The 25,659-nt window shown below is 38.9% G+C and overlaps 1 protein-coding gene across 4 annotated transcripts in view; it reads right to left on the bottom strand.

The window, feature by feature from the left end:
• auts2b (activator of transcription and developmental regulator AUTS2 b) overlaps positions 1-25,659 on the bottom strand; it is a 27,050-nt gene extending 1,391 nt beyond the window's left edge. The window contains exons 1-14 of one of the 4 annotated variants that reach the window (XM_048160915.1): positions 25,565-25,659; positions 13,669-15,115; positions 13,239-13,279; positions 4,571-4,875; positions 4,282-4,496; positions 4,115-4,159; positions 2,571-2,666; positions 2,091-2,162; positions 1,929-1,958; positions 1,759-1,830; positions 1,521-1,656; positions 910-990; positions 734-817; positions 421-631 (exon numbers count right to left, since the gene is read on the bottom strand). In XM_048160915.1, coding sequence (XP_048016872.1) covers positions 421-631; positions 734-817; positions 910-990; positions 1,521-1,656; positions 1,759-1,830; positions 1,929-1,958; positions 2,091-2,162; positions 2,571-2,666; positions 4,115-4,159; positions 4,282-4,496; positions 4,571-4,667 — 1,139 coding nt within the window. In that variant the 5' untranslated portion in view covers positions 4,668-4,875; positions 13,239-13,279; positions 13,669-15,115; positions 25,565-25,659. Of the gene's footprint in view, positions 1-420; positions 632-733; positions 818-909; positions 991-1,520; positions 1,657-1,758; positions 1,831-1,928; positions 1,959-2,090; positions 2,163-2,570; positions 2,667-4,114; positions 4,160-4,281; positions 4,497-4,570; positions 4,876-13,238; positions 13,280-13,668; positions 15,570-25,564 lie in introns of those variants that run through there. The other 3 variants (XM_048160916.1, XM_048160917.1, XM_048160914.1) reach the window with 3 other exon arrangements.

Here is a 25,659-nt window from a genome sequence, read left to right as displayed (position 1 = left end):
TGAAAGAAAATATTTGAGTTTTGAGCAAGAACTCTTGATCAGCAGGTCAACTCTAAGAACTCTTGAACCAGGGGTGTCCAGTCCTGCTCCAGGAGGGCCATTGTCCTGCAGAGTTTAGCTCCAACATGAGGAGCAGGACTGGCAGTTAGTCCCTGCTACACCGTTATGTAGGCATCAAGGAGGTCAAACAAATCGTTAGCATTCCCAACTGTTCAATGACAGCTCGGCTTCTCGATTTCTTAAATCTTTCCAGATCCAAAAGCCCATGAAGCAAATATGGCAGCAACCTTTTTACCAACTTTCAAGGATGTATGCACTAACTGAGCAACTGTCATTGAGCTCAATGCGAATGCTAATTGATAAGTACCTTCTACAAGTACCTTCTTGCTCTTGGTAGACTAGACAAAAGCTGGTATGTACCTTTCCTGATCATCTTTGTTGATTATGGAGTCTTTTTTAATCGCTGCTCTGTCTGGTACGGAGGGAGCTCTCTCTGGTTCAGAAGGCCTTGGACACAGAGGCGGCGTAGGGAAGGATGAGGGAGTCTGGTGCAGTCTGTTCCAGGGCTCCAGAGCTCCACTTGAAGTTGGCACAGTTTTACCATCTTTAGTACCTTGTGTTGCATTTGGTGCTATAAATGCCAGAGAGTAATTATGGTCAATCAGGGAAAGACTGAATTTTCACCTGCACCAGTTGCAGATCCTTTAATATAAGGATAAATGTAAGCCCTTACTTATTGATGGGTTTCCAAGTCCTCCAAAGGCAGATGAACTCAGCGTACTTAGGCCTCCAAAGGTGAGTGGCTTATTAAGAGACTCTACACAAAAACAAGATACATGAGTTTAGATTTTGAGCAGTAATGTTGATCTAGCATAGCTTCAATTCTCTAGTCAGTAAATTGAATCTTACCATGATGGGGGACTAGACTGTGGAGATTGTTTGGGGTATGCGGTAAGGATCCATAGGGCGAAACTGAAGGGTGTGTGGGACCTAAGAAGACAGATGTAGATGATAATGGATGAGCACAGTTTTGTTTCTGTCAGACATTGTCTTATGACTCTAATAACATTAATGTTTTCTATAATTACAGGACACTGCTCAATGAGAACATTGTTATAGCTTTGCTCTGCCATTCGATCTAATACGGTTACAGTGGTTTTTCTGCATGTTTTTGGATTATCTTTAAACTTCCAAAATACCTGGAAGTAATCTTTCTAAGTAATCATCAAGACTTTAATTAGCTGGTTCAGGTGTGTTTAATTAGGGTTGGAGCTGAATTCTTCAAGCCTTCCAGGAGCAGGATTGGCCACCCCTGCCCTAACCTTAACCCCTAAAATCAGTGGGAAGTAACTGGATGATAAGAATGTACCTAGTGCTAAGCACAATGCAAAACAAAACCCTATAATCTAATTGGTTGATAGGGATGTTGTTCCAGGATCAACAAGATGGTGATCCAAGAACATCCTACTTGGCAAAGTTCCAGTCACTTGTGTGGATATGTTTCAAGCTGTAATTCCTACCTGCATTAGAGAGGACGGTGGAGGGGCGGGGTAAATCACGTGGCTGCAATCCCATGAAGCTCAAGCCAGACGATCGATTCAGAAACTCAGGCTTAAACCCAAAGTCTAATTTATGTGGCTCAATCTGCATCTGCTTCTGTAATAAAGGGATGGAAAAACTGTTATATATTAAATACGAGTTTAAAACTTAGATATATTCTACATCTTGAAAATGAACCATTATTTGATTTGAACTTACCTTAATTTTTTGCTGATGATGGTAAACCTGCCATGCAATGTGAACATGCATTGCACACCACTTCCCAGGTTTCTGAGGTAAATAAAAAACAATATGAATAAAACGTAAAGAATTTTGCTCCTGGTTTACATGGTTAATAAAAAGGAGCTGCAATCACATGCAAACCTTACCTTTGGTTTAGGACACATGGGGTCAAGAAGCTAAAAAATATATAATAAAACAATCCATTATCTTTCTTATGTTTCTTCAATGATAAACAGAACAGCAGTAAGTATTTAATGAGACACCTGAACATGTCTGACTCAGATTTTTGTCCATAAATGGAAACTTACTCTGGAGTCCTTCTGTAAAAGTTGGTGTGGCACTGATCCTGGTCTTGACACCACATCTAGTGGGTTGGAAGCCTGCAAATAAAAATCTTCGTGAATTTTGTGCCCATTTTTAATTAAATTAAAAACATGATGATGAATCCATAATATTCCCTGTTCTTTCCTTAGCACACTTTATCTCTTATATAAGTGTGGCTAGACTGGAATCCAGTTATTTTTTACATTATTTTTATTTCTGGCCTTTAAAAACAGGCTTTGCAAATGTGGGGCCGAAAATAAACAGTTTACAGAGTCTCATCTGAAAGCCATAGACTTTTCTTCTCATTTTTTTTTCTTTCTTTCTTTCTTTTCTTCCATTTGTGGGAGGTCATCTCAACTTAAGAAATATGTTATTCACAGACTCCTTTCAGCGTCGTCAAGGCCTTTTAAGAATGCTGTGTTTCAAACAAAACAGAAAGCTAAGAGACAGAGTGGCAGGCAAACCTTGGGTTGAAAAGCTCCCTGGAGAGAGCTGAATGGTCCAGCAGGTGGAACCATAGGAGGTATTCCAGTCATTACTGATGGATAGGACGGGACCAACTGCAGGGAAACAGCGGAAAAATGTCATTAATGTCAGGAAACAAAAGTCTGTTTGTGCTGATTCAGGCCATAAAAGCATTTCTGTTTCTGGCCTTTAAAGTGAAATCAAATTTGACCCCATTTAAATAATGCACATTCCTGAAATTATTGTAAACAATTCACTGATATGTTAAGGAAAAAAACCTTTTTGTAATCTTTAATCAAAATGTAATAATGTTGGAGCTGATGGCCTCGTGCGCGGTTGCGCTTCGTGTGACTTGAGTTCGAGTCCCAGCTGATAATAAATATTAGAGATAATAGATAAGTACAATTTCATTAAGACACATTATTAATGCTAAACTATGTAAACTTCTAGAATGAATCATTAAAAGGACAATGCCACTCAAATCACAGGCCATTAAAGGAATAGTCCACTTTTAAATACACTTTTCCTGATAAATTTACTCACCCCCATGTCATCCAAGATGTTCATGTCTTTCTTTCATCAGTCGAAAAGAAATGAAGGTTTTTGAGGAAAACATTCCAGGATTTTTCTCCTTACAGTGGATTTCAATGGCTACCAACAGATTGAAGGTCAAAATTACAGTTTCAGTGCAGCTTCAAGGGCTTTAAACGATACCAGATGAGTAATAAGGGTTTTATCTAGCGAAACGATCGGTCATTTTCGAAAAAAATACAACCGTTTATGCTTTATAAACAAAATATCGCCTTGAACGTACTTTCCGCTTCCGCATTCTTCATAACGCTTACGCTGAATTACGCCTTCAATCTGTTGGTAGCCATTGAAATCCACTGTAAGGAGAAAAATCCTGGAATGTTTTCCTCAAAAACCTTCATTTCTTTTCGACTGACGAAAGAAAGACATGAACATCTTGGATGACATGGGGGTGAGTAAATTTATCAGGAAAAGTGTATTTAAAAGTGGACTAATCCTTTAACTCTTTCCCTACCAGCATTTTTAAAAAGGTTGCCAGCCAACATCAGCGTTTTTGATAATTTTCAATTACATTTATTGGCCCCCAGAATATTTTGTTGTATGAATATCTGAATATGCAATATATCAAAAGAAAGAACAGAGCCTCTTCTTTTAAACCACAATGTTTTATTCTAGCTTCTTGCATTCTTTTTTTATCAACACTTGAATGTGGATAAGTCTCATAAAAAACATTAAAAAAAAAAATCAGAGAAAATTGCATTTTTTTTTCAAAGACTACAAAGAGCATAAGCAATGCTTTTATCGCTTGTTTCTGCTCCTTTTTCGACTCTGTTTTGATCTGGAGCTTCTCTACTCTTTCAGAAGTTGTGTAATAACACCCCCTACCGTATAACAGTGAAAACATGGAAAGCAGGAAAATTCCGTCAATGGCAGGAAAGCGTCATCTCATAAATGATGGAAAATTCTGTCAATTTCTGTTAAGTGCTCAGAAAATATATATGATCTAACTTACACTGTGTCGATTAAAAGTGTCCACTTTAGCGGGGTATTTGTCAAACTGCAAGAAAAGAGGGAAAAAAAGATATTTACCATCACTTAGTAATTTTATACATTGCAATTGGTACAATTTCAGCTCAAATCATTGATGAACATAAGCAATGTATCAGTATTTCTCCTCACTTGTCTGGCAGGGGTACGCACCAGTGGTGCTGCTGGGCTGGGCATGATGGAATGGGGGAACGGAGTGAAGGTGTGCTGATGTGTGTGTTGGTGTGTGTGCTGGTGCTGGTGGAACTCTGTGCGCAGGTACGCCTGGGGAGCTAGTGCTCCTCCTCGATCTACAGTCTGGGAGGCCAGGAACCGAGAGTTTAACTCCTGCCGCAGTAGGTCGTGATCTAGAAACAGAGCATAGGTAGTGACTATACGAGAAAGATTTAAGTAAAATTTTGATGTTCTGGTGCTGCTGTACCTGTGTAGGGACCTGTGGATGGTGACCTGGGCACTGGTAGAGTGCTTCCTGTTAAGAGGGGTGGAGGAGGAGGCAGGGCTGTCGTTGGGGCAAACATGTTGAGGTGTTTGGAGAACAGGATGATTACAACGCTCTTCTTTAACTTGTGCTGATGCACTCAAAGTGCACAAGAGTTTGTATATCGGCTTTGGAAGGTGAAAGATGTTTTCCTTCAGTCTTTCTAGAGGTTCTTAAATATCTCCTTGTGGCATCCTGCCCTCTGTTTTCTGGTCACGCATTTGTGGTATTAGCAACATCAGCAAGACCTGCAGGTCATAAAATATTGAGTCAACACTGGATACCAGGCCAGTCAAAAAGAGCAACTAATAACGGGAGAATCTATAGACTACAAGTAAAACTAGATTTGCTGTCTCCAGAACATATTATGTTCAAAACAGTTGCATTTTTTAATCAAATCAGCATATTAGAATGATTTATTGAAGGATCATGTTACTCTTAAGCCTGGAGTAATGATGCTTTACCATCACAGGAATAAATGACATTTTAAAATATATTAAATTTTAAAGTGTAATATTATTTTACAATATCAATGCAGTCTTAGTAAGACTTACTGCCCTCAAACTTTTGAACAGGAATGTATAAACAGCATTAACAGTGGCACGGTGCACTATGTAGCAGTGGTTGAATCGACGTGAAAATACAACAAAATAAGGACAGAAGTATACCTCTATTTTTACAGCATCCGTTTTTTCACGTGCTGCTATAGTGCTGGTGACGCTGGTTTCACAGTGACATTTATTGGTCCCTCCCGGGGGTGGGGGTCGCTAATAGTGAATGCAAATGTGATGGAGGGGTGAAATCCCTTAGGGATTCGCCCATCTATACAACCTGCAATTACCTCCTTTTGAACAGCACTCATGCACATAAAGCAAAGCAGTAAATCTCTTTTGTGTCGAGCTGTCAATTTGGGCCTTTTCTCCAGTGCTGCTGTATCTATAGTGAAAGGTCTTTTGAGAGCCCCATAATGGATTGTTAGCTTCTCCAAGGGGTAGACCTCCTTTTGCGAACACCAGGGGTACACAGAGGAGGGAAACACAAGGAGCAACTTATTCGCCTGAGCTGAGCTCCAAATCCCTTGTGATGAGCTGTTTGTATAGAATAGGGTGACACAGCCGCAGGGGTCATTTAAACGTTGGGAACAGTATATGCGTGTGGAGAAACAAACTAAACGCGAACCGTTTGACATCTGAAAATATACAGTATTTAAAGGTGCTTCAAGAATGCAATACTTCATGCAACTCTGGTACTCTTGAACATTTTCAATGTAGTTTATTTTAGTTCGATAATGTTTTTTTTTTTATACAATATTTTGTATTTTTAGGGGATTTTATAGTACAAAATTATATTTATGCTGTAGTTATAATCCATTTATTCACTTTTTGAGCATAGACCTGAAAATTAAAGTTCTGACTTAATCATAAATTTTGAATGCTTTAGAGCACAGACTTCTTTTCAAAGATGACACTTGGCAAATTATTGCTGAAGTGAAAACTGTTTTAAAAAGTTAACTTTAAAAAAGTTACAGAATTTTACGTTTATAATCATGAAAAATGAGGAAAAATACTATTTTCAATTTTTATATGAAATATATATATTTTCAAAAACACATCAAAGGCATAAATCTAAACAAGTTGTGTTCCAAATTTGAGCTTGATATCTCAAAAAATTAGCTTTCGGTAAAATTTTGTTTTGCCACAGTACCAAAAGTTTATTTATTTATTTATTTTTTTTTGACTAGATGAAATTCGTCCCATTCATTTCCAATGTGGTCATTTTTGAATGCGAGGAGTACAAGTGTGACAATTTTTTTTTCAGGACCATTTAACCTTTTCGAATCATAGCCATGATTCTGTTTTTGTTCATATACCAAAGAGGCAAAACCTTTACAAAGCTTCATACCATTCTGATGAAGTAAAACAATTCTAAAAAAACCCCAAAATGATGCAATAAAATAACCATTTTGGCTTCTCCAAAGAAACATGAGGTTAAAAGTTCTTAAAAAGAACCAAAAGAACAGTTTTCCACTATAAAGAACCTTTTGTAAGGTTTAAAGGTTCAATGGATGTTAATGTTTCTTCATGGCCAATAAGGAACCTTTATTTTTTAGAGTGTAAAGTGCCAGACCAGCATGTCAATCCTTAATGAGATGAACAGGAGAAATGCTGGCGGAGACCATAAGTCTCCAGAGAGGAGAACAGACAGTCCCCATCTAGTCCGTAATGAGTGGTACAAGCCACATGGCACAGCTCAATAGCTGGACTGGCTACAGCCTAATCAAGTAAAGCTAAATAATAAGCACAGAGAGTCCTTAATAGACCCTTGGATCATAATGGCGCTGGTGTTTAAATCTAATTTGCATCCAGTTTAATCAAAGAACACTGTGTGCTGATGTACCCTTCCATTAATCGAAGCAATAACGAGCGGGAAAAATAAATGAAAATATTTGGCTCGTGTATATAAGACTCGTTTCGCTTAAACTGCTTGTTTTCAATTAGTGTCATGGCACGGTAATGCTCTATTTTGATGCAGGTCAGGAATTAAGCTAAGCCTCTTTTTGGAGCTGTCAGGCCACCAGCGAATTTGTCTTCCTGTGTCAGTTGGCAGCTCCCTTCCCCAAGCCATTTTTGTCATTCATCAAGCCCATTACTGGCCTAACCCTTCCAGGCATGCAGAAACGAATGGTCTAATCCCTTCATTCTCACAAAGACAAGATTAGCTGGAGGTTAAACACTCGTGTTCTTTAAATTTTGTCCTTGACAGGGTGCCAGGGGAAAGCTCTTAATCTCGTGAAGGAGCAGTTGGAGAGAAAGCTTTGTGTGCATACAAAAGTAGATGAGTGCAGCTCAGGCGGAGCGCAGGTAAGCCCTCCTTAAAAACCACACATAATCTTTGAATCAGAAACGTGTTTACTGTAGCCGTTCCTCTGCGGTTTGCGCTGGCAGACCGCGTCTCGTAAATCATCCGGTGGCATCGAGGGCCACGTGTGTTATTGCTAGGGCGCAGTTGGCAAATGACTCACACTGAGAAACAGTTGTTCTTGGGTGCTGACAGGTTCCCACATGGTTTTTAGCTGACTGTGAATGAAGCCCACTCAGCTAAGGTGCATCTGTTCGGCTGCACCTCGCTCTGACACTTGGCCACATTTGTGCGATCACCGACACTCTCAGAGAAGAACATTACACGGTTGGATTTCACCTGTGTGGAAATGAGCTAAAACAAATACTTCTGATAGGTTCAGGATTAGTCATCAACTGAAAACAGCTAAAAAAAGCTCCTACCTCTATGTTTCTGCACTCTAATAAGTCCGAGTCGTGCATGAATGAAAGAAGCAAATTGGTGTTCCGGGCAGTATAAGCTGCAATCTGGCAGGTTTAGAGAGTTCTCTCTGGTGCAGCGTTCAGCAGGCATTCAACAGCTCTTGAATAAGACACTGGGGAACAGTATCTCTCTGTATTCTCAACTTGCCAGTCTGTCTGCAGGATCACGGTCTGTGGTGTAGGGTATCACACAGACTAAGCGAACACTTCCTTTATGGCGCTGCTCTCTCTCACTCACTCTCTCTCTCTCTCTTTTCCAGTTAATACATCAAAGCAGTAAGCCAACTGGGTGGTATGCACAGGATTTTAACGCATACTGTGATTTATATGGATCAAAACAGTAATGTGCAGATCAAGGCTATAAAAGTAGGATTCTACACTGGTTTTTGTTACAATCACTGTTGGGGAAAGTTACTTTTAAAAGTAATGCATTACAATATTGCGTTACTCCCTAAAAAAAGTAACTAATTTTGTAACTTAGTTACTTTTTATGTAAAGTAATGCGTTACGTTACTTTTGAGTTACTTTTTCTGACCTGGGCTGGGCTGTTTGTTTGTTTTTCAATAACAACAAAAAAAGTTATATTTTTGGCAAATGTTAAGGCCCTTTCGCACCAAAAGTGAAATGAATAAGCCTCAGACTGATGGAAATGCAAATTCACGCCTGTACAGTAGAGTGCGCAGTAAAAAAAAAAATCTTTCAGCTGTGCTGCCATTCTGGATTGAAAAACCATAGGATACAGGAGAAGAAAGTTCAACGAATAAACAAAGTTCAGCAATAAAATTGTTAAAAAATGATGCGCAAATGTGATTTTTAGTCAGTTTTGCTGATTAGTACGGTTGAAGTGGATCATTGAAGGTCAGCAGCAAAGACATTGGTTAATAAAGTGATATTAAACATAAAGTATATTTGTGTAATGTACTATATTTAATTATTGCAGGTTTATGTAAAATTCTGAGATTGAATTTCACTTTTTTATTGATTTTGAGTAATACTGAATCTATTTTTTTTCTTTGTTTTTTTTTGCAAGTGAGATGAGTAAATGCCTGCTCACATTTATTCTAAAACTACAATAACCATCATGTTCACATAGCGCACACAACAAGAGACACTTACTCCCGATTTCTCTCAATATGGGGACAGAAGAGCTGTCAGTCAACTTGCGTTACTTATTTGAAAAAATAACTCCGATATTTTGTTGTAAATCTAAAAGTAATGCGTTACTTTACTAGTTACTTGGAAAAAGTAATCTGATTACGTAACTCAAGTTACTTGTAATGAGTTACCCCCAACACTGGTTACAATTTATTTTTATTTACCAAACAAGGCATGAAATTAACTTTGCTTGACTGCAGTTCACCATAATGCCAACTTATAGTTTCTTAAACACATTTCTATGCGTTTTCAGTCCTTTTTAGTCTCTCAATTCACAATTTTCCCCTAAGAGAGGACCTCAGTAATCTCAGATGTTTGAGATCTCAATCTCAAACTGCACTCCAATGGCAGTATACTAGATTACAATCAATCCATTTTGTATTTAAACTTTTTTCATAAAAATCTTGAGTTGTGCTAGTTACATTAAAAAGTACATACTCAAATATATATGCAATATTATTTTACAATTAATTTTTTTTTCAAAGTGGTTTATAATTTAAACATATATATTATATATATAGAAAGAGAGAGAGAGCTCTCCCCAATAGCTTTCATTAAAATACAATTCCTCCTCCAAAACCAATTTCATCAGTCATATACAGCATATGACAAAGAATCAAGCCGTATTTGAGCAAGTCATCTCTTGTTATCATAAAGTAATCCTTTCACAAAGGATGATGTGAAAGGCCAGTTCAGGACACAAGCTAAGGACGTATAAATTGCTGTGAGCAAAACGACTGCATTCTCCCACAGTCAGTACAATAGGCGGCGATGCCCGGCATAGAGCTGTTTCATTATTCAGCGCTCAGGTTTCGTTCAGTCGGGGATTAGCGATGGGGATGTAGGCCGGCCGCGCACACAATGTCTCCTGAAGCCTGTGGGATGTGTTGTACCTCCCGCTTCCGAGAAACCGAGCCCCTGGAGCGCCAGTAAAACAATCAGCAGCGCGGAGGACGCTAGAGACTCAGATCCTCAGCTATATAACGGACTCTTAAAGCGGCTTCACTGATGATAAAGGGCTCGTTGTGAGTCTTATCGCAGTGGTCAGTCACGGCTGTAACGTGTGTGAGAGCTGGGGGCAAAGTGAGCACTAAAGTTGGATAGTCAAAGTGTTTATTTGAGTTGTGTTGAAAGCTCCAAACAGTCAGCTGTCTGGCTGATCTCTCAGCAGCGCCGATTTCGGATATACACTATCCCCGATGCTCGGGCCCGGCCCGGCTCGGGTTACCCTGCGAACAATGCCAACTCTGTTCTGACTGCCTATCTCACAGACTTCGTTGTACTAACATGTATACCCATGTCTGCAACGAACAGGGGATGAACAGATTATACTACGGCCTTGAATAGTTTCGCTCCTACTTTGAAGGTGGCTACAGTGATCATGCCTGTGAAATGCATTCTGGGCCCTGTATAGCATGTAATCTTAACATAGCCTTAACAAGCATTGCAGGAACGTAAATACCCTCTATCCAGGCCAGTCACCGCACCTCGGCCAAAACTGAAGCAAAGACAGCTCTGTGAATAGCGGTTTAGTTATTCCTGGCAGAAACATGTTACGGCTGTGAGTGTTGAGGGAAGCTGTCAAGTTCTGACAGCCGAGTGTCGGGCGAACAGTTTACACAGCTCCTCCTTCTCATATTGGCATTAACAACACACAACCATAACAAGTGAGGAGTCAAACATAGTCCACTGCTTATATGGGAGATTCTTCAATGAGGAAAAAGCTTTTAAAATATAGAATATTTACAATATACGTGGTGTGGTAAGATTTTGTAATGGTTTTGAAAAAAGTCTCTTATGCTCACCAAGGATGCATTTATTGGATCAAAAATACAGTAAAACTGTAGTATTGCATTTTCTATTTTAATACATTTTAAAATGTAATTTTTCCTGTGATGAAAAGCTGATTTTTCAGCATCATTACTCCAGTCTTCAGTGTCACATGATCCTTCAGAAATCATTCTAATATGATGATTTGCTGAGCAAGATTTATTTCTTCTTAAAATCAATGTTGAAAACAGTTGTGCTGCTTAAGATATTTGTGGAAACTGCAAGGCATTTTTTTTTTCAGGATTCTTTGATGAATAGAAAGTTTAAGAATAGCATTTATTTGAAATAGAAATCTTTTTTGTGAATGTATTTACTGCCACTTCTGATCAATTTGATGTGTCCTTGCTGAATACATTTTCGAGTGTTTAAAATTTAACGCATTTTTCTCTTTTGAATTTCCCCTGTAATGGGAGCACGTCTCTATCCAGACAGCAGGATGACAGTTTAAAGATCAGAAATGTCATTAATTTCAAGATTTATACTTCCTTAATAACTTTTATTAATCATTAATCATTTAATATTTGAGAAATTTAATTTAAAAAACTTTTATTTTATTTACTTTGTTTGTATTGTTGTAAGTTAATTGACTGTTAGTTAACTTTAACGTTTGTTAGCATTTCCACAGATGCCTGAAAAAAAACTGAAAAATGTCCTTAACGTCATGCTTTATTACCGCAAAACTGATCATAAACACAATATTAAAAACTGATAAATGTTTCACATTTTTCAAAATTCAAAAACTGACCCAAACTAAAGAAGCGATTATATAGAGATTTTGTGTTAACAGTCTGTCTGTAAATGTCGAACTGTACTGTTGCGTCTAAAAATACACACAAAAGAAGCTGATTAGAAATATAATGCGTGTCATTCATGGAAGTAATGTCTAATTAAAAACCGAATTTCCGAGAAGCATCTGGCAGAAATACAACAGACCCTGAAAGCTGTCTAATCCCCCTATGATTGAGACAAGCGTCCTTTAACTCAATTGCATTAAGATGGCTTAAGGTTTAATAGGCTTCCCAAAACATTGCTGCAATACGTGCTCACAACCTTTCTGTTACCTTTGCAAGCCAATCGCGGTGTAAATTACAGCAAAATAAAAGTCTAAAAATATCTTCAGTGTTAAAACACAAAAATCTGTTTGCACATGTGGAGCGCTGCCTCCTGTACATACCGGCAGTCTGACCCAAGGCCGTGACCCGTCAGCCCAGTGCTGGTGGCCAGACCTTGGCCCCTGCTTACAAATGTGCTAGACAGGAGCCTCCAAAGCACCCGCTCTAACTTAAAGACGTAAATTCCATTAACAATTGCAAGTGACCCTATGAAAGTAATCTGGTTAAGTTCTTAAGTGCCTCTGATTTGATTTCAGCACGCTTAAGAAGCAAAAACTGCATGAAGTAAATGGTGTTGAGTGATATAGAGAGAACCTTTTGTGGTTTTCATGAATGCTTCATGACTTAAATGTGTAAGTGTGCCAATAAAAATAAATGCAAGGACTGAGAGTGTCTTGTTAAATAAATCAGCAAGGCTAAAGTGTTTTGGGGCGGTTTGGCTGTGGAGTGTCCGATCCTCTATCCAATTAAGTGGAAGATTACCAGCACATACTTGGCCTGAACGTACCCACCTCCTAAGTTATCAAGAGGCTAATTGGCTCTAAGGGTATTGTGTTTTACATCCTTGTACTCAATCCAGGGGATTTCTCATCATGCCATCTGCCCAATGCAAGTATAACATGTCTTTTATATCTTTTGTTTCGCAAATTCATCATATTACAGAACGGAAAAGATATTGTGAACCTTCAAATCTGGAAACTTTCCTAGCCTGGGAAAAAAGCCATGAACTGCACCCGTCAAATGTCCAAAGCAATAAAATGAGAATGTATAAGTTTAATATCTAGAAAGATTGTTTATATTTATGTGCTGAGGTTTATATTTCTAACACCATGTGTGCACCATGTGATCTAACTGAATGCATCAGGAGTTCAGCTACATAAGTCACCTGATTTATATTCAATAAATAAGAGCTAAATACAATTCTAATGTAATTGAGAAGTCAACGCAATTATACAAATGCCCACTAGAGGTTCCTAAGGGATTCTGTCTCCATGGAATAGGAACTGATGTGATGACACTATCATTAGATAACTGAGTCTATCTATCAAAGCTATCAAGAGGAGTTAGATATAATGCTTGCTAATGAATTCTCATCCAGGGAGGCAAATAAACACAACACTAAGGCATATATTTAGTAATGTGCATGTTATAAAATGTGAGCAATAATAATGGAATTTGAAGAGGTTTACATACCTTCATTTGGAGGAGGAAATGTCTCTGTTTGTCAGAGCAACCTGCAATATTAATAAGTTTCAGTAAAAATGATCCATTAGCCAAAACACACATTTTAACCACAAGAGGACACTGTTTCACCACTGCAAACCATAACTCTTTAAAAGACCCAGTGCTTTTGAAGGAAACACTAAAAATATTTTTTTTCCCCCATGCTTCATAACAGGAAACAAAGTCATGGATACAATAAAAACAATTTAAAAAAACTAAGCGATGATTTTCAATCAAGTTTGATTCTTATTTAAGAATTGCTGTGGTGAAGTATCCATTTTTCTCTAGGCATTTCTCATCTTCGCTGTAATATCTAAATGCACAGCAACAAGCACAACCAACCCAAATCCACCAAATCTTAAGACCTTAACATTTTATTAGATTTTTTAGAAGCACTTACCCAAAATGCCAATGAAAAGATGAGACAAAGATGATAAAATCTCTGGTTCTTCTCAGTGTAATCCAAAATACTGCCAAAAATGTTTTTTTTCCACTATCCAATGCTTTTCAGAGTACAGTAAGAGTGTTTAAAAAGTTGCTCTGTTGCATGTATAAATGAAAAAGATAGGTCCCACCAAAATCTAGAAGCTCTGACAAAGTGTTTGTTTCTACCCTTTAAATATCAGAGCACGTATGATGTTGTTGAACATGTCCATCCCGAACCAATCCTTTCCAGAGACTGAATCTATATCCGGTAAAATCCTCCAAACAGGGTAAACATGAGACTTTGAGCTCCTTCACCACCAACAGATTAAGCGCAAATCCACCCGAAGCAGGTTTGTGATCATGCAGGAGATCCTTTTCCAGAGCGTGTCCGGCTCAAGAATGCTTCCTCAGTAGCGAACCGTGCATTCCTGTGATCCCTCCCTCAACGGACACTCCCACCGCCTCCCACACCTCCCTCCTCAGCCCTGACAGCGGCACCCCGGCAGCAGAACAATTAAAACACTCTCCTCCTCTCTGCTCAACACGTACCTATAGACAGTCTAGTGATTATGGCCATCCTCTTAATTACAGGCCTGGAATAACCAGAGGGGACAGGCGACGGGTCAAGAATGCTGATGAGACAGTTCCACCTCGCACCGAAATGAGACCTCACTCTCATTGGGTGACGGCATCGGCTCCAATTAAAGCTGCTGTGCTGGTATGCCACCCCGCTTCTTTGTAGGGTGAGAGAAGGATAATGTGATCTAATGCAGTCGATGCATTTGTACCTGTCACAGCTTATTATAAACGCGTCATATAAATGTGAATGTCATGCACACCGTGTTGTGGAATTCTTGGAGAGATCAACCAATCGCAGAGTTCAGACGGAGGGCTGTGAATGTCAGCAGGAAAAGGGCATGGCGAGATGATAAATCACAAGACGGGATATTATCACAACAGATATATCACATAATTTATTAGAACCGTCAACACCCCCGTGGGAGGAGGCAGATGAAAGCTCCCTGCACTCTTCCGTTGCTAATGCGGTGTCCTCTCTGAACCGGGGATGGGCTCTCTGGGGGAGATAGCACAAGACTTCAAAGTCCATGGCCTGCCAAGACCGCGGGGAGGTCTCATTCAGTTGCTGCCCCTGTCGGCCCTGAGGGAGTTTCTAATTGCATTTCACAGGCGCTGAACAAAACAAGGCCTTGTTCAAGCTGAAGTTGGTCCTCCTGCTGGGACGTAGCTGTGATTTGCGACTCCTCAGCGGGACGTGGATCTTCGGCGTGCCAGCGCCACTGAGAAAAACAGTTTCAGCTTCCTTCTTCTGACTGCACGCACTGGGACGCCGATTGGCAGATGAATATGCGAGTGGTCGCGACACCTTCCTTCTCCCCTCGGAGGGCGTTCGATCTGTGGGACTGGAGGCAGATGTGTGGGCTCAAGTTGAAAAATTAATTCAGACCTACAAGAGAGACTCCAAATCATATGCAGGCCGTCAAATATCAAACAGAAGAAGATTAGGGGGTTTTCTCTTCATAATTTATAAGCTGCAAATAACAGCCAATGTACTTTCAACTGGGTCTAGCTGAGCCTGATGTTATTGCTGTATTTTATTATCCTGACAATGGAGATTTGATGTAATATCAGCATGTCATTTAAATCAGACATGCAATGCGTGTTTCTAAATCCAAGCCTGCATTTGACATTAAGAAACAGGACATTACATTTCAGTGTTCGCATGAAAGCAAAAACATTTCTGTCAGGACCACTATCATCAAAGATGACTGAAAATTAGAATACAGTTTGGATTTTTCGGCATGGTTTTGTTCTGGGCAAAAACTCCCAGCGATAACCCCCTTAGGGTAAACACACATCTTCTACTACATACATACTACATACAATCATGTACTACATAATTTGAGAAAAATTAGTCTGTGGGGAATCAGAAGGCCAAGTCCTGACAGGATAAGAGGAGGAGCTGGGGATGGAGGAGGGTAATTAGCTCCTGAGCAACATGATAAGCTGCTGATAATACTGATGGACCTTATATATGGATGCTATGATAGGCGTCGTATCCCTATAGGTAGACGTGGATCAGCTGAGAGTCAGCTGATGCGAGCTTGACTGACGTGACCTGCCAGGACTAACGCTACTCTTGATTTTGAGAAGTCACATACATTCACTGCACTAACTAATTACTAAAAATGAGTTTTGAAATCAGACAGTATTTATCTACCACTAATTCTAATTCTTATTCATGCGTCTGTAGAAAAACTGAGGTTGAAGCCAAAACAAACCCAAACTTCAACCATAATCTCTGTTGTAACTCTAACCTAACTCTATTTTATAAGCATTGTTTATTTTAACACATAAATAGATACACTTATAAGAAAAATGTTTGATATTCATTGATTTTTTTGCAAGTTAAATGCAGATGTGTAAAAAAGACTCTGGAAAACTAGGTCAAATATGGACAAACCCAACCATTGGTTTAAAGGTGCCCTAGAATTAAAAATTGAATTTATCTTGGCATAGTTGAATAACAAGAGTTCAGTACATGGAAATGACATACAGTGAGTCTCAAACACCATTGTTTCCTCCTTCTTATATAAATCTCATTTGTTTAAAAGACCTCCGACGAACAGGCGAATCTCAACATAACACTGACTGTTGCGTAACAGTCAGGATCATTAATATGTACGCCCCAATATTTGCATATGCCAGCCCATGTTTAAGGCATTACACAAGGGCTCATTCATAACCAAATGTAAACATCCAAATAAACACTGTACTTACGCGATTAGACATGCTGCATGATGAACACTTTGTAAAGATCCATTTTGAGGGTTATATTAGATGTGTGAATTTTGTTTATACTGTTAAAGGCAAGCGCGAGCTCCGGGGGAGGGGAGCACGAGATTTAAAGGGGCCGCGCAAGGAATCAGTGCATATATAATTATGGCTCAAAATAGGCAGTTAAAAAAATTTATAAAAAAAAGCTATGGGGTATTTTGAGCTGAAACTTCACAGACACATTCAGGGGACACCTTAGACTTATATTACGTCTTTTAAAAAGATGTTCTACGGCACCTTTAATTTTTTTAATTAAATTTTAAACCCAACGGTTAGGTTTGTCCATATTTGACCCAAACATGGGTTGAAACAACCCAGCATTTTTTAGAGTGTACAATATGATTATTTTCAATACTAGTGCTAATAGTTAGGACTGGCAATTTGATCCATAACAGCTTTTGGATTTTCGTGACCAAATAATAACTGCAAACATTAATTTCACCCAAAATGAACTTTGTTCAAAATGTAGATTTAAATCACTGCATTATTGCACATAATATTCTGTCATAATCTCATTAATACAAAAGTGAAATGATCTGATATCTTAATATTTCAACAGTGCCATCACAGTACCAAAAACCATATTTTACCAGTGCATGTACGACTAACCCAAAATAGTAAATCACTGCTTAATTGTATCATTATCATCATCATCATCAAAGGCAGAAAATCAGAGTCAGACGTGATTACTGAAAATGAGCTGTGGAACGAGGGCTTTTATTAACTCAGCGCTCATTCTAATAAGTCCATCTATAATCATATTGTGTAATTATGACAAAGAATCAGTTTAAGATATACATCTATCCCAGCTTTAGCCACATCCCAAGGCCCTAAAAAAAAAGATATCGAATGAAGAATGAGCACATGCAAGTTTTTCCTTCTGTCTTTTTTTTTAAACACAGAAAGATTCTTGCAGACTCTCCTCAAAGGCAAAGTCATTAGTGCAGACTTGGCCTGATTGTTTTCACTGATTTTCTGTCTGAAGGAAGAGTAAATTGATGCCTTGGCCCTTCAGCTTCAGTCTGGCTATTAATTTCAAAGAGCAGGTTTGGCCCGATGGCCCTTTGAGAGAAAGCTGATTTAACTAGATCATTTTTAATGGGGATGGATTCCTCCATACTTGCCCTTTGGAATAGCTTCTGTCCTCCATAACCACTGGTCTGTAATGGCAAGCTCCTTCTGAGACTATTACTAAGGGCCAATTGGCCTTGAAATGAAATACATAATCTTAATGTACTGGAAGATGTGCGATTCGTTCGCTCGTGGAATGGAATGACTCAACACCGCAGGAGTTTTTAGTCCATAAACAGATATGCTGCAAGAAGCCGTCGATTCTGCGCTGTCGGATCAAGGTAGCCTTTGCGAGCAGGCGTACGCAAACTCGCATGACAGCCGCTGCTATTTCCATGGAGAGATAATCAAAGGCATTTGACTTGTGAGAGCCATGGCGAAATACCAATATTCTTGGATTTCAAAGAGCGTCTAACCACTGAATAGGGTTCCCATACGCCCTTTCATTGGGATGACACAATGTTGCATCTGCTCGGCAAGGGATAAATTAAGCATGTGAAAGTTTTAGTGAAATCCCCATTTTCCAGTTAATCAAATCTCCCCTAATCAAATTAGGAGCTGTAATTCCCCAGGATGCGTGTGACAAAAGTGTATTATTCCTGCCTTTGGGGCCGCAAAAGAGAAATCAGCGTGAGGCCATTCCCCTCTGCTTCAGTGGCCCTGAATTGAATTGCTCTTCCGACTGACCCGAGCGCAAGAGGCAGGGTCGAGGTAAACTTTGGCAGTGTTTGAGTTCCCAGCTCATTAAAGAGCTGCCTCTGAGGCCACCTCCAGAGACTGTTGAGCCATTCATTAATGAGGCACTTGTGTAATTTTCCCTGGACATCTGTGACGAACAGGCTCTCTTCCCAATGCCGCACAAAAAACACCTCGGACAATGAAGCTCACATTGACGGCTGAGGGGAACAACCAGCATCCACAGTTTATATGAGCATGCATATAAAATCATCTCCAATCTTACGAAACTGCAGCGATCACCTGTGAGCGATACACAAGGACTCATTTGCCCTCGAATGAGAAGTCTTGAGATTTGATTGAAGATCTTCAGCAGGGCTGGCACATACAGGGAGCACAGAAAGTGTCCTTTTATACTCGCTTAGCAGGGCGGTAAATAGGCCCATGGAGCATTCAGATGCCACTTATGAAGTGCTCATAACCGATGTGTACCTCACGGCTTTGCACAACAGCTTCCTTCCAAACCAATTCATATGGCAGCTAATGAATATGCCACTTTAGACTTCATGAATTGTTCCTTTCCATTCACTGCCCCCAGTGTTAACACCTCTTTATACGATTCTTAACACCTACTGCACTGCCTCTCAAGGTCACTCTGGCTGAACGGAGAGCTGGAGAAAGCCGCACAAAACCTGAGAGGCTCAATTCCTATTCATTTGTCACATTTGCATGCATGCCTCTATACTCAATCACACAAAGGCCACGGTAGCTTAGCCATTGCCCCCTACCAATTACAAATGAGTCCATTAAGCTGTCTGCATTGGGCCCAGCCTCTTCATGGTAATGGCTTGTGAGATTTCCATCATAATCGTCGGGCTCCCACTGCAGTCATGAGTGCAGATGGAGGAGGAGAGTGGGTAAAGAGCTATCAAACGGGGCAGAGTGCATTCTTTTAGCTTTGTTTACGTGCAGGCCAACTCAAAAGCCACTGCTTTCTTTGGAAGAAAAGAGCCTTTAAAGATTATTACAAAATTCTTGTGCGATTTAGGGAGCTGCAAGTGCAAAAATAGTAGCCTTGATACCGATAAACTGATATTTTCATATTATAATTGATAACCAATAAATAACATTAAAATTATTCACTATTTTGTCTAAATAAATTAAAAATAAACTAAAAACAATAATTTAAGATGCTACAAGTGAAAAGTTTAGGCATCACAACAATATAATGTACAGTATGAAGAATGGATATTCTAATGGATACACTTAACAATGTTAATAAATTATTACTGTTTTTAAAGATCACCTTTAAGTGAGACTATGGCAAATGCAATCCAATATCGACAAGTTTAAAAATCTCTAATATTGGCCAATATATATTCAGACAAAACCTAATCCAGATTATCCTCATTAGTCATAAGTATTCTTTATCAGATTATTTGCTCTGTCAAAATCAGGACAATTGTAGACATGTGGGGAACAATGAAGCAGATGGGATGTTTCTTGTGGTGTCAAATAATTTTCCTCTTTGGTTCCAAAATTGAATGGCAGGGGGTGATTTACGCACCTTCTCTATTAGCAATCTTGGAAGAATAATGTGAACAGCTTTTATTACATGCTGGTTGTTACTCTGACACCTAATTTACAAAGTCTGTTAATGTCTAAAGGGAAATAACAAATCATTTAGGCCAGACAATAAATCCCATAAACATGCATTTATCAAGCTCATTTGTGAAGCCTGACCTAGTTCTTTCAAGTCATATAACAGGATAACTCTATAAAGGTCTATTCACAAGTGAAGGTAAATCACAGCTCATGAAATGTCTTAGCATATAAGAGTACTCATGACCCTTACATATATGTCATTACATGATTTCACAGAAACAAATATTAGCAAGTGCATTATCCAGCTGCCTGTGCATTTTTACAAGTTCACTAGAAGTTGTTAGATGATTTGTGGTAACAAGGAACAAGCAAGCAAGAAATTCATGACTTAAAAATGTTATTTTATACCTCATTGACTTTCATTGCAAAAACTATGGAAGCTTGTTTCCGCCACTAAATAAAAAATAAAATTGCAACTTTTTATCTCACAATTCTGACTCCTTTTCTCAACATTGCGAGACATAAACTCACAATTGCAAGAAATATTCAGAATTGCATGTTATAAACTCACAATTGCAATTCTGACTTTTTTTCTCGCAATTCTGACTTTTCGTGAGATATAAACTTGCAATTCTGACTTCTTTCTCAGAATTGTGAGATTTAAACTCACAATGATGAGTTGTAAAGTCCAATTCTGAGGAAAATTGAATTGTGTCAGAATTGTGAGTTTATATCGCAATTGCGAGTTATAATGTCAGAATTGAGATATAAATTCACAATTCTGAGAAAAAAAGTCAGAACTGCAAGTTTATTTCTTGCAATTCAGACTATAATGCAATTGCGAGTTTACATCATTCAATTCTAAGAAAAAAAAGTCAGAATTGTGAGATAAAAAATTGCAATTTTACCTTTTTTTTTTTTTTTTTCAGTGGCAGAAACAAGCTTCCATAAAAAATAGCTGAAACATTCTTCAAAATATCTTCTTTTGTGTTCCACAAAAAATTTGGTATTTACTATTTTGTGTTAGTTTGGAATGACAAGGGTGAGTACATTTTGACAGAATGTTCATTTTTGCGAGAACTATCCCTTTAAAAGTCAACAGTTCCTGGATAATTGATGTTTGTCAACCTTAAAGTCTACAGCTTGTGAACCTGAAACACTATTTACACGAGTTACAACCATTCTGTAGCAATACGACCCCTCACTACGAAGTTAAAAACCTATCGCTCCACTTGCACTATATTTCAGAGAACTGTAGACTCTCCTCAACCATTACACGGTGAGAGTGATTGCAGCAGATCACCTTGAGGACATCTAGCCCTAATGTAGTGCCCCAGTAGTGGAAGACCATGAAGAAAGATGATAGGACTTCAGTGGTATTAATCACCACGACAGTGAGAGGCTCAGCCCCCGGCCGCCAAGGGCTCAGGATAAGCTCGTAAAAATTGCACAGCCCTCCACAGGGCGTTCATGTCTTACTTGTTTATGGCAGTGAGTCCCAGAGGACGTGGCAGTGATGTGCTAGCCTCTAAACCCACGCCGTCAGGAATGATGTATGACCATCATTATCAGAAAATATCACTTCAGCCGACCCATGATCTTGCTCCGCTAAGGGTCATATTATCCATGAAGAACAAATTACGGTCCCCTCCGCACATTTAAATTACTAGCAAAAAAAAAAAAAGCTAGGGCAGAGATGGTGATATTTCATCGGTGACAATGCCCCCCAGTGTATGGCAGATAAAAACCCACCTGAGAAATCACCATCCTACAGGATGCTAAAGTTCACTTGCGTTTGCTGTCATGTAGAAGCAAATATACAGGAAAGGTTGTGCACTTTAATTTCCCCCATTTAAGCAATTAGCATATTTACACAACAAAGACAGTCATAAAATGGCATTTGCAGATTTAGCTGTTTATCACTTTTTTCAATATGCTAGATGTTTGTATCTGTAAATAAATGTTGGTTATATTCATCGATATGTCCTTAATTTCTTCATGCTTAAGAATCATCACCTTCGAAGACCTTTGCAAACTGTGCTTTAAGCTATTTCAAATCCCTTTGGGCTGATTTCAGGTTTAGATATATTTAATATAAAGTACATTTATTAAATTTATGGATTTGGCAGACTCTTTTATCCAAAGCAACCTACACTCAGGGGAAACATTTTTATCATTGCTTGCATTTCCTGAACATTTCCTGGAACCCATGACCTTGGCATTGCTAGCAACTGCTCTGCCAGCTGAGCTATAGGAACACTACTGTAAATCCTGAATATAAAAATACTTCACATACTCATGATATACATAATATACTTTCTTTTCCAAAATCTTTGACAGATAGTTATATTTATTTTTAATTAACTTGCCCCTTACATGTTGTATACAGTTGTTTCAGTGTTTAAGGGGAAAATGTCAAATGGTGACAGAAAACAAGTGAATTGACTGCTGTTTTATTCAAGGCCTCAATATACCTCATGGAAAATCAAAGAACGAAATGATGTGACACCATTTTGAACAAAATGAGGCCAAAGCGGAGTTCGTTTGGAGGTCATTTTGGGAGTTCAAAACAGCTTTAATATTTCAAGGTCAGATTTGAGTAAAAATATGAACACACTTGAGAGCTGCTTTAGAGTAGAAATTGAAGTTACTTCAATTTTTGACAAACTCATGCAAACATATCCACTTTGCTATGATCAGATGGTTTCTTAACTGCTGTTTTCTCACCGCTGTCATTTTTGTTGTGTATATATTTTTTTATTGAGAGGAAAGCATGCACACATATTTACGTAGACCTATGCATCTAAACTTCTTCTTTTTTGTACCCCTATGCGAAGAACGAAGAACATTGAGAAGAAAAATGCTCATCTTGCACTGCTCTGCGATCCGCCACACATGATGTAATCAGGTTAGAAAGGTCACACATGACTTAGGTGAAAGTACAGAGTCAACAAATCGAACGTGCAAAGACTACACCAAACGCCCTTTACAAAAAAAGGTAAAACAACGATGTTGGATGATTTTGAAGTTGGAAGAGAAAATGAGATAAAGCATTTCGCTCTACTGCGGTACTTCCACCAACATCACGCATGATCTTTCTAACATGATTACGTCATGCAAGGCAGATCGCAGAGCAGTGCAAGATGAGCATTTGTGGTTAAAAAGTATGAAATTTGTTTTTTTTTTTTTTTTTTTTTAGAAAATGAACGATTGTTTTGCTAGACAAGACCCTTATTCCTCATCTGGGATCATGTAGACTCCTTTGAAGCTGCACTGAAACTGCAATTTGAAGTCCACTATATGGAGAAAAATCCTGGAATATTTTAATTTCTTTTCAACTGAATAAAGAAAGACATGAACATCTTGGATGACATGGGGGTGAGTAAATTATCAGGAAAACTGAATTCTGACGTGAACTAATCCTTTAATTATTTCAAGTGTGAAAAGCCCTATGAGTGAATACTTTGGACAAAACGCTCTTGAATAGCAATATCTATGATTATGGTCTGATGCATATTTAAGATTTCAGCACCAATAATAGAGTGTCATTGGAGCAGAATAAGAAACTGGTTTAGTTTGAACATACAATGTAAAAATGGTTATTTTCTGTACCTTTAAATTTTAAAGGTGCCCTCGAATGAAAAATTGAATTTACCTCGGCATAGTTAAATAACAAGAGTTCAGTACATGGAAATGACATACAGTGAGTCTCAAACTCCATTGTTTCCTCCTTCTTATATAAATCTCATTTGTTTAAAAGACCTCCAAAGAACAGGCGAATCTCAACATAATATCTCAACGATATGCTTTGTCCCATATAGGTTATTGTTGACAAATATATTTGGGAGTGAGTGAGTGAGTGAGTGTAGTGTAGAGAAGAAGTTCTACCATTCAAAAAAATCCTGTTCAGTTTTCTGATTTTTATTTTTCTTTATTTAAAAAAAAAGATGTATTGTTCTGACAGCTCAGGTCCCTTTAAACAAAAATATACATCTTTTTGTGCACTTTATTAAAAAAAAAAAAAAAAACTATATATTTGGCAGTTTTTTTGTGTTAGTTCATTTGTTTTTTGTTTTTTATTACTTTAACAGCTCAGGGATGTTAAACGAGCAACCTGTTTTTGCACGTTCTGAGGATTTTTTGCACTGTGAATTTGCACTGTCAGTTCTGTTTTTGAATAGAAGGTTGGAAATCAATGGTTTTTTTTCATATATAAAAAATAATCGACAGATTAATCGATTATTGAAATAATCGTTAGTTGCAGCCCTACAGTATACAATACTCACATAATCCGCCGCATGCATGCCGCATGCATGCCGAACACTTTGTAAAGATCCATTTTGAGGGTTATATTAGCTGTGTAAACTTTGTTAGGGCAGTGTTTAAGGCAAGCAAAAGCTCTGTGGGCGGAGAGCACGGGATTTAAAGGGGCCGCAGCATAAATCGGCACGTTTATAATGATGCCCCAAAATAGGCAGTTAAAAAAATGAATAAAAAAAAATCTATGGGGTATTTTGAGCTGAAACTTCACAGACACATTCAGGGGACACCTTAGACTTATATTACATCTTTTAAAAACATTTCTAGGGCACCTTTAATGTAAATGTTAAAACAATTACTATTGATATATTATATTATATTATATTGTATATGTGAGCATCGAATATGGTTTAATAACCTGAGTGACTGCTGGACCGGACCTTTTGTTTCAGTGCAGATCCCATGTAATGCAACAGAATGGACAATTAAGAGTACAGTGGCATGGTCATTCTCTGCATTCTCTGTGCCTTTGGAAAATAAATCCCCTGATAATTTATAACCGAGGAGAAACAAGAGGCTGATGAATAGTATCCATTATCATGCATCATTTACTGTAATAACAGGCTGCTATTTCCATACAAGAAATGACAAAAATCCTCCATAAATTAGTTTCGAATTTCGCCTGTGGATGTTGGGAAGAGAATAAAGGAGCTTGTGAGTTCTACCACCCAATATCAATTTCAAGGTCCATTTACTTCCTCATCCCTGATCCCTGCCACGCTGAACAGACGGAGACCCCTGAGTGGGCGCATATGGCAGAGGGCTGGGAGTCCACTGGAGCTGGTAATGATGGCAGCGGTGGACTGGTCCATCACCGTGCCAGCGCTGGGGCTCCATTGGCGCAGAGTAATTGACAGCCATGAGCTTCCCTACAGAGCTCAAACACCGCCGCCTGCTCTCTGGCACACACTCCCTAATTCACACACGCAGTCTTGGCTGCTGGCTCAGCAGGGGCAGGCCATCCAATTTACAGCTCTGTCCAGCACTGCCCCGGGAGCCATCTCCAGCCTGCCCAGCCGGCCCAACAGAGACTAATGAAGGGCTCCTCCAGCACCTCATACATTATGGAGAGAGCAGAGACAGATCAGGAAAACACTGCCAACGCACTCGGCTTTTCTGAACGGAAAGAATCAATTGGGTTGTTGTGGGTAACTGCTCCCCTGCTATGACACCGCTCTCCATTACATGCACAGGAAAACGCGCAGGTGATGGAGAGAGAGAGAGAGAGAGAGAGAGCGCAAGCGAGATATTATTTCTGGCTCTCGTTTACTTAAGTTCCATGTGTAGCGGTTCAAATTTTGTGCACCGCGTGAAACACCACTTAAAGCTTTGCTTCCACTTACCAGCTCAGAAAGCAAGATGACACATCATCTTGCCAGATTACACTGTGAATCGACCTCTCCAAGATGACCTCTCTTTTTTTGTTAATCTGTAGGGG

This window comes from Megalobrama amblycephala, linkage group LG16 (assembly GCF_018812025.1).
Source record: "Megalobrama amblycephala isolate DHTTF-2021 linkage group LG16, ASM1881202v1, whole genome shotgun sequence".
NCBI lineage: Eukaryota > Metazoa > Chordata > Actinopteri > Cypriniformes > Xenocyprididae > Megalobrama > Megalobrama amblycephala.
The sequence above is the reverse complement of the archived record's forward strand: the minus strand, read 5'-3'. Positions and strand labels throughout refer to the sequence as shown.